This window comes from Lepidochelys kempii, chromosome 24, assembly GCF_965140285.1.
Source record: "Lepidochelys kempii isolate rLepKem1 chromosome 24, rLepKem1.hap1, whole genome shotgun sequence".
Classification (NCBI taxonomy): domain Eukaryota; kingdom Metazoa; phylum Chordata; order Testudines; family Cheloniidae; genus Lepidochelys; species Lepidochelys kempii.
In genome coordinates, this window is record NC_136403.1 from 5,386,923 (window position 1) to 5,398,479 (window position 11,557).

General features: G+C 50.3%; 1 protein-coding gene across 3 annotated transcripts; it reads left to right on the forward strand.

The window, feature by feature from the left end:
- The first annotated feature begins 2,380 nt into the window (after positions 1 to 2,380).
- Positions 2,381 to 11,193, forward strand: SSR2 (signal sequence receptor subunit 2). 3 transcript variants are annotated; one of them, XM_073322647.2, is made up of 6 exons: positions 2,381 to 2,450; positions 7,542 to 7,696; positions 8,992 to 9,090; positions 9,534 to 9,642; positions 9,927 to 10,004; positions 10,397 to 11,193. In XM_073322647.2, exons 2-6 carry the CDS (start codon positions 7,542 to 7,544, stop codon positions 10,505 to 10,507), a joined length of 552 nt encoding a protein of 183 aa, XP_073178748.1. In that variant the 5' UTR covers positions 2,381 to 2,450; the 3' UTR covers positions 10,508 to 11,193. The 3 variants fall into 3 exon arrangements, with proteins under 3 accessions (XP_073178748.1, XP_073178747.1, XP_073178749.1); XM_073322646.1 differs by having other exon boundaries at positions 2,435 to 2,516; XM_073322648.2 differs by lacking the exon at positions 2,381 to 2,450 and adding an exon at positions 3,165 to 3,480.
- Positions 11,194 to 11,557: the final 364 nt, after the last annotated feature.

Genomic DNA, 11,557 nt, shown 5'->3' on the forward strand with positions numbered 1-11,557 from the left:
AGATGGACGGATGAGAAAGGAGAGATGGGTGGATGGACGGATGAGAAAGGAGAGATGGGTGGATGGACGGATGAGAAAGGAGAGATGGGTGGATGGGTGGATGGATGAGAGAGATGGACGGATGAGAAAGGAGAGATGGGTGGATGGACGGATGAGAAAGGAGAGATGGGTGGATGGATGAGAGAGAGATGGACGGATAAGAAAGGAGAGATGGGTGGATGGATGAGAGAGAGATGGACAGATAAGAAAGGAGAGATGGGTGGGTGGACGGATAAGAAAGGAGAGATGGGTGGATGGGTGGATGGATGAGAGAGATGGACGGATGAGAAAGGAGAGATGGGTGGGTGGACGGATGAGAAAGGAGAGATGGACGGATAAGAAAGGAGAGATGGGTGGATGGACGGATGAGAAAGGAGAGATGGGTGGATGGATGAGAGAGATGGATGGATAAGAAAGGAGAGATGGGTGGATGGACGGATAAGAAAGGAGAGATGGGTGGATGGATGAGAGAGATGGACGGATAAGAAAGGAGAGATGGGTGGATGGACGGATAAGAAAGGAGAGATGGGTGGATGGACGGATGAGAAAGGAGATATGGGTGGATGGATGAGAGAGATGGATGGATAAGAAAGGAGAGATGGGTGGATGGACGGATAAGAAAGGAGAGATGGGTGGATGGACGGATGAGAAAGGAGAGATGGGTGGATGGATGAGAGAGAGATGGACGGATAAGAGAGATGGGTGGATGGACGGATAAGAAAGGAGAGATGGGTGGATGGACGGATAAGAAAGGAGAGATGGGTGGATGGGTGGATGGATGAGAGAGATGGACGGATGAGAAAGGAGAGATGGGTGGGTGGACGGATGAGAAAGGAGAGATGGACGGATGAGAAAGGAGAGATGGGTGGATGGACGGATGAGAAAGGAGAGATGGGTGGATGGATGAGAGAGATGGATGGATAAGAAAGGAGAGATGGGTGGATGGACGGATAAGAAAGGAGAGATGGGTGGATGGACGGATGAGAAAGGAGAGATGGGTGGATGGATGAGAGAGATGGACGGATAAGAAAGGAGAAATGGGTGGATGGACGGATAAGAAAGGAGAGATGGGTGGATGGACGGATGAGAAAGGAGAGATGGGTGGATGGATGAGAGAGATGGATGGATAAGAAAGGAGAGATGGGTGGATGGACGGATAAGAAAGGAGAGATGGGTGGATGGACGGATGAGAAAGGAGAGATGGGTGGATGGATGAGAGAGAGATGGACGGATAAGAAAGGAGAGATGGGTGGATGGACGGATAAGAAAGGAGAGATGGGTGGATGGATGAGAGAGATGGACGGATGAGAAAGGAGAGATGGGTGGATGGACGGATAAGAAAGGAGAGATGGGTGGATGGATGAGAGAGATGGACGGATGAGAAAGGAGAGATGGGTGGATGGACGGATGAGAAAGGAGAGATGGGTGGATGGATGAGAGAGATGGACGGATGAGAAAGGAGAGATGGGTGGATGGACCGATGAGAAAGGAGAGATGGGTGGATGGATGAGAGAGAGATGGACGGATAAGAAAGGAGAGATGGGTGGATGGATGAGAGAGAGATGGACGGATAAGAAAGGAGAGATGGGTGGGTGGACGGATAAGAAAGGAGAGATGGGTGGATGGGTGGATGGATGAGAGAGATGGACGGATGAGAAAGGAGAGATGGGTGGGTGGACGGATGAGAAAGGAGAGATGGGTGGATAAGAAAGGAGAGATGGGTGGATGGACGGATGAGAAAGGAGAGATGGGTGGATGGATGAGAGAGATGGATGGATAAGAAAGGAGAGATGGGTGGATGGACGGATAAGAAAGGAGAGATGGGTGGATGGACGGATGAGAAAGGAGAGATGGGTGGATGGATGAGAGAGATGGACGGATAAGAAAGGAGAGATGGGTGGATGGACGGATAAGAAAGGAGAGATGGGTGGATGGGTGGATGGATGAGAGAGATGGACGGATGAGAAAGGAGAGATGGGTGGATGGACGGATAAGAAAGGAGAGATGGGTGGATGGATGAGAGAGAGAGAGATGGGTGGATGGATAAGAAAGAAAGACGGATCGATAAAAAAGGACGGATACGGAGGAAGGAGAGAGGGGAGGGAGGCCCCGAGCCGGAGACAGGACAACGCAGCGGGGGGCGCGACGGGGCGCGTCCCAGAGACCCCCACGGCGCCGGCCCTGGGAGAAGCGGGCGGACGAGGGGCCGCCGGGGTCAAGCACCGCGCGCCAAGCCGGCGCCGCTCCTTCTGCGCAGGCGCCGCGAGCTCCCGCCCCTTCCTGCCCGCCGGGGCCGCGCCGGAAGCGGACTCCAGTTCCCAGCCTGCCCCGGGGCGGGGGCGGGGGCGGGTTTCCGGGCGCTCAGTGCTGACTCTCGCTTCCGCTGCCGCAGGGCGAGCCGGGCCGGAGCGGTGAGAGCGGGGCCGGGGCCCCGGAGGGCGAGGCGGGTTCGAGGCCGGGCTGCGGGGGGGCCGGGGGTGAGACGCTGGAGCGGCTCGGGGGTGGGGGGCGCGGCGCCCCGGGGAGTTGCACGGCAGATCCGGGGAGGACGATTGGGGGAGCCGGGGGGGGGGGGGCTTGAGGAGGGAGGAAGGTTTGTGGGGGTTGGGGTGTCTGAGGGGGAAGGAGGTTTGGAGGGGAGCCCAGGGGGCGGCGATTTGGGGGGGAGCCATGGGGTTGGGAGGATCTGGAGGGCGGTGGGGGGGATCTGGGGGGAAGGTGGCGATTGGGGCGAGCCGTGGGATGGGGGAGATCTGGGGGGAAAGGAGATTTGGAGGGGAGCCCAGGGGGCGGTGGTTGGGGCGAGCCGTGGGGTTGGGGGATCTGGGGGGGAGCCGTGGGGTTGGGGGGGAAGCCCAGGGGGCGGCGGTGGCGGGGGAGCCATGGGGTGGAGGGATCTGGGGGGAAGGTGGGGGTTGGGGGGTCGAAGGGGGAAGGAAGGTTTGGAGGGGAGCCTAGGGGGCAGCGGTTGGGGGGAGCCGTGTGGGTGGGGGGGAAGGTGGGGTTTGGGGGGCCTGAGGAGGAGGAAGTTTGGAGGGCCCAGGGGTGGGGGTGGGGGGTCGGGAGGTCTGTAGGAGGACATAGGGGAGGTCTCTGACACGTCAGCGCTCCATGGAGGAAAGGCAGCTAGGGAGGCCCTGCTCCAGGCAGCCTGAAATCAGGCTGTGGGGTTCCTGTCTTGCTGCCTGTTCTGGCTCCAGAAGTGGAGACACGTGGCTGAGAGTAGCAGCCAGGCCCTGATGCTGCCTGGTAGAAGGAGCTGTGTGCGCCACAGCGGCTGGGAACAGGCAGAACTATACTGGGCATAAGGAAGCAATGATCTGTGGCTGCGGGAGGAGGTGGTGGGAAAAGACATGACTGTGCTCTCTACAGGGGCTGAGCCAGAGATGGGAGTGAAAGAGCTGCACAGTTAGCAGCCCCTTTTTCATACCTTCATTTAAGGTAGATCACGGGTTCTCCAGCCTTTTCATGCTGGGGCCCAATACATTGTAGATCTTTTCCCAGACCCAACTGCCTCACTACTTGGTTATCAAAATATAATTTCACAAGCCACTGGGAGGGGCTCTGTGATCTAAGACCACTGTTTAGGAATTACTGTATTAGCCAATTGCTCAAGATTTTGTTGTGGCTAGGGAAGATGATGGTGCTGTAGTCTAGAAATTTCAGAACCTTCAGGATGAGAGGTTTCCTGAGAGAGATATAGACAGGCATTTATATTGGGTAAAATTTCAGGCTTGATCGGCAAAGTCTGGTTATCAGCTATCAAAAGAGGGGTACAGAAAACCCAAGGGGGGATAGGAGCTTAGTGGTGTGAGTGGGGTGTCAGATCATCAGGACAGAGCTCTTATCACTTTTTTTGGTCTGGGAAGAGGAGTTTTGTACCAGGACTGAAAAAAAGGAGCATGCACTTTGGAAGTGTCTGCAGCCAAACAGTGTTTGGATGGGAGCGGACTGATGTTTGAATATTTGTGTGAGAGAGTAAAGATATTAAATATGTGAACTCTTTAAATGGGCCCTCAAGTTAACTTTGTCTTAAATAACATGTTCTTTGTTCTACTTCTAACAGTTAATATTAATTTGATGACTTTAAAAAACAAACCTTAGAATCATAGAATATCAGGATTGGAAGGGACCTCAGGAGGTCAGCTAGTCCAATCCCCTGCTCAAAGCAGGACCAATCCCCAATTAAATCATCCCAGCCAGGGCTTTGTCAAGCCTGACCTTAAAAACTTCTAAGGAAGGAGATTCTACCACCTTCCTAGGTAATGCATTCCAGTGTTTCACCACCCTCCTAGTGAAAAAGTTTTTCCTAATATCCAACCTAAACCTCCCCCACTGCAACTTGAGACCATTACTCCTTGTCCTGTCATCTTCTACCACTGAGACTAGTCTGGAACCATCCTCTTTGGAACCACCTGTCAGGTAGTTGAAAGCAGCTATAAAATCCCCCCTCATTCTTCTCTTCTGCAGACTAAACAATCCCAGTTCCCTCAGCCTCTCCTCATAAGTCACATGTTCCAGACCCCTAATCGTTTTTGTTGCCCTTCACTGGACTCTCTCCAATTTTTCACATCCTTCTTGTAGTGTGGGGCCCAAAACTGGACACAGTACTGCAGATGAGGCCTCACCAATGTCGAATAGAGGGGGATGATCACGTCCCTCGATCTGCTGGCTATGCCCCCACTTATACATCCCAAAATGCCATTGGCCTTCTTGGCAACAAGGGCACGCTGTTGATTCATATCCAGCTTCTCGTCCACTGTCACCCCTAGGTCCTTTTCCGCAGAACTGCTGCCTAGCCATTCGGTCCCTAGTCTGTAGCGGTGCATTGGAGTCTTCCGTCCTAAGTGCAGGACCCTGCACTTATCCTTGTTGAACCTCATCAGATTTCTTTTGGCCCAATCCTCCAATTTGTCTTGGTCCCTTTGTATCCTAACCCTACCTGCCACCATATCTACCACTCCTCCTAGTTTAGTATCATCTGCAAATTTGCTGAGAGTGCAATCCACACCATCCTCCAGATCATTTATGAAGATATAGAACAAAACCGGCCCCAGGACCGACCCTTGGGGCACTCCACTTGATACCGGCTGCCAACTAGACATGGAGCCATTGATCACTACCCGTTGAGCCCGACAATCTAGCCAACTTTCTACCCACCTTATAGTGCATTCATCCAGCCCATACTTTAACTTGCTGACAAGAATACTGTGGGAGACCGTGTCAAAAGCTTTGCTAAAGTCAAGAAACAATACATCCACTGCTTTCCCTTCATCCACAGAACCAGTAATCTCATGATAGAAGGCGATTAGATTAGTCAGGCATGACCTTCCCTTGGTGAATCCATGCTGACTGTTCCTGATCACTTTCCTCTCGTGTAAGTGCTTCAGGGTTGATTCCTTGAGGACCTGCTCCATGATTTTTCCGGGGACTGAGGTGAGGCTGACTGGCCTGTAGTTCCCAGGATTTTCCTTCTTCCCTTTTTTAAAGATGGGCACTACATTAGCCTTTTTCCAGTCGTCCAGGACTTCCCCCGATCGCCATGAGTTTTCAAAGATAATGGCCAATGGCTCTGCAATCACAGCCGCCAACTCCTTTAGCACTCTCGGATGCAACACGTCCAGCCTCATGGACTTGTGCACGTCCAGCTTTTCTAAATAGTCCCTAACCACTTCTTTCTCCACAGAGGGCTGGCCACCTACTCCCCATGCTGTGTTGCCCAGCGCAGCAGTCTGGGAGCTGACCTTGTTCGTGAAGACAGAGGCAAAAAAAGCATTGAGTACATTAGCTTTTTCCACATCCTCTGTCACTAGGTTGCCTCCCTCGTTCAGTAAGGGGCCCACACTTTCCTTGGTTTTCTTCTTGTTGCCAACATACCTGAAGAAACCCTTCTTGTTACTCTTAACATCTCTTGCTAGCTGCAACTCCAGGTGCGATTTGGCCCTCCTGATTTCATTCCTATATGCCTGAGCAATATTTTTATACTCTTCCCTTGTCATTTCCCTTTAAGTCATTTGTTTTTCTCTCATCTAAATATAGGCTAATCATTTTCAAGGTCATTTCTAGTCGGTTGCAATTCTCAGGTGCTAGCACAATGCTGCAATGTTTGTTTCAGACACTTCAGGGGAATGTTGTTGCAGTGTGTGTTAAATTGTTTCTATTGGATTTCAAAGGAGAAATAGCAGAAAGCTTTTGTTTGGTCTTCGATATGAGTCAGCAGTGTGCCCTTGTTGCCAAGAAGGCCAACGGCTTATTGGGCTCTATTAGTAGGAGCAAAAAAGAAAAGGAGTACTTGTCATTAGTAGGAGCATTGCCAGCAGGTCGAGAGAAGTGATTATTCCCCTCTATTTGGCACTGGTGAGGCCACACCTGGAGTATTGTGTCCAGTTCTGGTCCCCCCACTACAGAAGGGATGTGGACAAATTGGAGAGAGTCCAGCGGAGGACAAACAAAAATGATTAGGGGGCTGGGGCACATGACTTACTAGGAGAGGCTGAGGGAACTGGTATTATTTAGTCTGCAGAAGAGAAGAATGAGGGTGGATTTGATAGCAGCCTTCAACTACCTGAAGGGGGGTTCCAAAGAGGCTGGAGCTCAGCTGTTCTCAGTGGTGGCAGATGACAGAACAATGGTCTCAAGTTGCAGTGGGGGAGGTCTAGGTTGGATATTAGAAACACTGTTTCACTAGGAGGGTGGTGAAGCACTGGAATGGGTTCCCTAGGGAGATGGTGGAATCTCCACCCTCAGAGGTTTTTAAGGCCTGGCTTGACAAAGCCCTGGCTGGGATGATTTAGTTGGTGTTGGTCCTGCTTTGAGCAGGGGATTGGACTAGATGACCTCCTGAGGTCTCTTCCAACCCTAATATTCTATGATTCAATGTTTGTAGTAGTTTCTTGTCTTTACAAAATGAGTGTCCTAATGCTTTCAAGTGCCTTTAATTATGTTAAATAACAGTAAATATACTAGGGTTGTTGCAGCCATGTTGGTCCCAGGATATCAGAGAGACAAGGTGGGTAAGATAATATTTTTTATTGGACCAACTTTTGGTGGTGAAAGAGGCAAGCTTTCGAGCTACTTCAGAAGTGCTCTGTGTAGCTCGAAAGCTTGTCTCTTTCACCGACAGGCATTGGTTCAATAAAAGATACTACTGCGCTCACCCTGTCTCTTTAATAAATTTACCACACGTTCACAGAGCAGCCAGGGAACAGAAACCCGGTATCAGGTCATTGCTTTGCAGTGGTCTCATGCTGGTAGAGAACTGTCCGCAATCTTACAGGTGCAACTGCACGGGCACTATACTGAACGGGACGGATCCCTCCCTCCTCCATGGTACGATGCTTATGTGTACAATGTCTTAACCCACACAGCTGCCTGTGCTTCAGAACACATTACACTCACGTATCTATTCTACCCTCTGCTGCTGCCCGCTCCAGAAGGCTGCCAACCCCAATTTTCCCTCTTTAGAAACTCAGGTATTATTAATGAATGGTTTCCCCTTCCAGATGAAGCTGTTCGCTCTTGCTGTGTTTGCCCTGCTGTCTGTTGCTCACAGCGAGGAGGGAGCCAGGCTACTCGCCTCTAAATCTCTGTTAAACAGATATGCGGTGGAGGGCAAGGACCTGACTCTGCAGTACAACATCTACAATGTTGGCTCCAGGTAGGGCTTGTCTGTGTTGTTGGTACCTATCAGATGCCTATCCCTGAAGGACAGGGGGTGTTAGAGCTGTGTCTCTACAATGTGTGTTTCACTACCTCGGGGAGGGGAGAGACATCTAGAGTAAAAGCCTTTCTCAAGCTCCTCCCTTACTCCTCCCAAAGGGCACTGTGGGGGCAGGAGCAAATAGAAGGGAAGAATCTCTGTATTCATAGATTATAAAGCCAGAAGGGTCCACTGTGATCACCTAAGGTTTTCTGTTACTGCTGTTAAAATGAAAAGGAGGACTTGTGGCACCTTAGAGACTAACCAATTTATTTGAGCATAAGCTTTCGATGCATCCGATGAAGTGAGCTGTAGCTCACGAAAGCTCATGCTCAAATAAATTGGTTAGTCTCTAAGGTGCCACAAGTACTCCTTTTCTTTTTGCGAATACAGACTAACACGGCTGTTACTCTGAAACCTGCTGTTAAAATGACTCTGTTCTCACTGGAGTCCATAGGACGATTGACTTGAGTAGGAGTAAAGTTGCACTGTATGAGCCCCCTATCAGGCCCACTCAAGAAGGGGCATTATACAAGGCTTCGAGGGTAATGAGACTGAAGTGTGCAGGGTATTTTTGGGGGGTGGGGTGGGGGACGAATGTGATTCTGGAGGCTCTGAACAGGTCTAAGTGGATTCCTGTGTATGGGAGCAAGTCAGTGTTCATTGTGATGCCATTTTAGATTCCTTGCCTTCTCTCTCCCCTTCGCTGTCAAAAATAAGTTCTTACCAAGTTCTGGCACTCCACTCTTTAATCCCCCTGTTCATCCTTTCCTCTCTGTTCCAGCCCTGATCCCTGGCTTCATCACGTCTGTCTTTGTCTGCATCATCTACCGGTGTCCAAAATGCTTCAGATGAAAATCACCTTCCTTTCCTGTCACCCATATCCCCAGTGCAGTGCTCCCCTCCTCGCGTACATAGATCTCCATTGGCTTCCTGGGCTCTTTCCCCAGCCAATTACTTGTCCTTGGCTTCGTGGCTCCTCTCAGCTCTTCCCACCTATGCTTTCTCCTATGCCCCAGATCCGGTTGGGCAGTCATTTCTCCTTGACACTGTCTTCCTTCTCCTACTCTCATCTTTGTGGCTTTTTACTCCAGATCAGCAGCTAGCACTGAACTTTCCTCTGTTTGTGAAACTGCCTGTAGTATCATAGGGTTAGAAGGGACCGCAAGGGGCATCTAGTCTAACCCACAGTGGGACTCCAGCTGATGCATACCCCTGGCTCTGTTCCTGACTCCTCTCTCTGTTGTATTTAGCGCGGCTTTGGATGTGGAGTTGTCGGATGATTCTTTCCCCCCAGAAGATTTTGGCATTGTCTCTGGAATGCTTAACGTCAAGTGGGACAGGATTGCGCCGTATCTTTTTTGCAGTTCGAAACAATCTCCCCTCCTGCCATGTCCTGGGTCTGTTGTTGGGCTCCCCCTTGTCCCCTCTGATGCCCAAGGATATCAAGACACTTCCAACTCCATACATCATCCCTGAAATGCTAGCACACCTGACTTCTGGCTAAGGCTCCGAAGGCAAATCCCAATAAAGTGCCCTGGGATCTCTAGTGTCCTTATAAACAAGAACTAGTTCTCATGTCACATAGCTACCCCTCACATTAAATTGCATGGAACTCCATTCATCTGTCAGGGAAGGAGGAATAGATGAGTTGCCCCTGTATAAGGGTCTGAATCTGTAGTTACAGGTGGTTTAAGATTTCAAACCTGCTGGTTAGACTCCTCCCTGTGTTCTGAGTCTTGCTCCCCGTCTCCTGGAACAAAGTGCAATTTTTCCTTAACCATCTGCTACTCAGAGCCAGCAACGTATCTCACACTGTGGTCCTGAGGCCCCTCAAAGCTGGGTACTTCAACTTCACCTCAGCTACCATCACCTACTTGGCACAGGAGGGAGGGCAGGTTGTGGTGAGTGGCTCTGATGAAGTGAGCTGTAGCTCACGAAAGCTTATGCTCAAATAAATTTGTTAGTCTCTAAGGTGCCACAAGTATTCCTTACCTTTCTTGTGAACCTGATCACATACAGGATCCTAACAGCAGATCTCACAGCGGAGACGCACAGTGTGTGCGCCTAGACACAACCATAGAGGGATGATAGATAGTCCCTTTCTCTTCTCATATAGTGCTTGCCACGGAGCGCCTGCAATGCCAGGAACAGTGGGCAAATGCCATTTCTTTTCCCCCCATTTCAGGTTGGCTTCACCAGTGCCCCTGGGCAGGGAGGAATCTTGGCTCAGAGAGAGTTTGACAGGAGGTTTTCCCCTCACTTTGTAAGTACCATTAAACCAGTAATCCATTTTCTCACTGTGACTGTACAGTTCAAATCAGTATTGACCTTTTCGTGTGTGCTGGCTCATGGCATGAAAGCAGGAGCCCAGGCACTAAATTAAAAGCCACCTGGGAAATTGCCAAGCTGGCTCCTAAGCTGTTTGGAGCAACTTCTGCAAAATCTTGCAAGAAGAGTGACAAAAGCCACTGCTTGCCAAATGCCAGTCACATCATGGTCCATTAGACTCGCTTCTAGGAATGAGCCTGTGTTGTTCGGGTTCAGATCAAAATGCTTGGGCAGGGGGGCGGGGGCACTCAGGTGTGAGAATCTGGGAGTTCAGCTCTGCATGACCCATCTCGATTCTACTTCTAATTGGTTTTCCCCTTCTGCTAGCTTGATTGGGCAGCTTTTGGAGTGATGACCCTTCCCTCCATCGGAATCCCTCTGTTGCTGTGGTACTCGAGCAAGAGAAAATACGATACCCCCAAGACCAAGAAGAACTGAGGAAAGCCAAATGCAGCCAGCACCCAGAGCTCAGGAACCCCACTTAGAATTACAGTGTACTCAGAGTAGCGGTAATCAACCCTCCAAATCAAGTGACTGGGCCAACAGTTCAGTGCTGGCAGGGGCGGGATTTGTATTATTCTTGTGGCCAGTCACTTTCTTGGGGTTTTTTTTTTTAACCCGTTCTCAGCAGATCTGGAGCAAAGACCTCACCGGTTCTGTTGTAATTAAGTTGCAGACGCAGCTGCAGTACAAGAATGCTAATAACACCCAAGGAGTGCGGATGTGAGAGCCTTTCTGCAGCATTTGTCGCATCACCACTGCTTGCCAAATGCCAGTCACATGTGGCCAGATCTCCTCATGCCACAATCCTCGATCTTGGGTCAGCCCATCACCCTCTCTCCCCAGTATTTTATGCTTCCTGCAACTGTCACTGAGAGGAACGATCAAGTGATGGTAACGGAGACCTCCTTTGTATGCAGATTTATTAGTGCCAGTCCCTCTCAGCCAAGCGGTGGCCTATAAACCCCCATAGAAAGATGCCTGCCCTATAGGGAATGTTGGCTACGTTGTTGTATTTTGGTGAGCAGTTGACCGCCATGTTTCTTTTTTTCTGATTACTCTGTTGAGAAACGTGTGACTCTACACACCGAGGGTTTTATAATAAAATGAACACCACAAAGTGAGCCTGTCTCTTCTACCAGTAAGTTCCATAGTTGGACTAGTGGGTTTCAGGAGCCATATGTATAACTGCAGTAAATCCAGTGGTTGTAGAGGCTCTGTCTGTACACGCCATCAGCCAGCAGGGGCAGTGAGGAAGATCCAGCTGAAAGAGTATACCAAGCCCTTGCCTTCACTAGGATTAATGGTATGTGTTTAACATGTGTTAAAATCCTACTGCGGGTTACTCCATCCCCCACTCCAGGGTCCCCCTTGACCAGTTGCCATGTGTTAGAATTACAACATGCCTCATCCACACTATGAGTTTAACGTGTGTTTAAAAATCCACTTTTTTTAGACTAGACATGGCCAAAAAGCTTAAAATCTGAG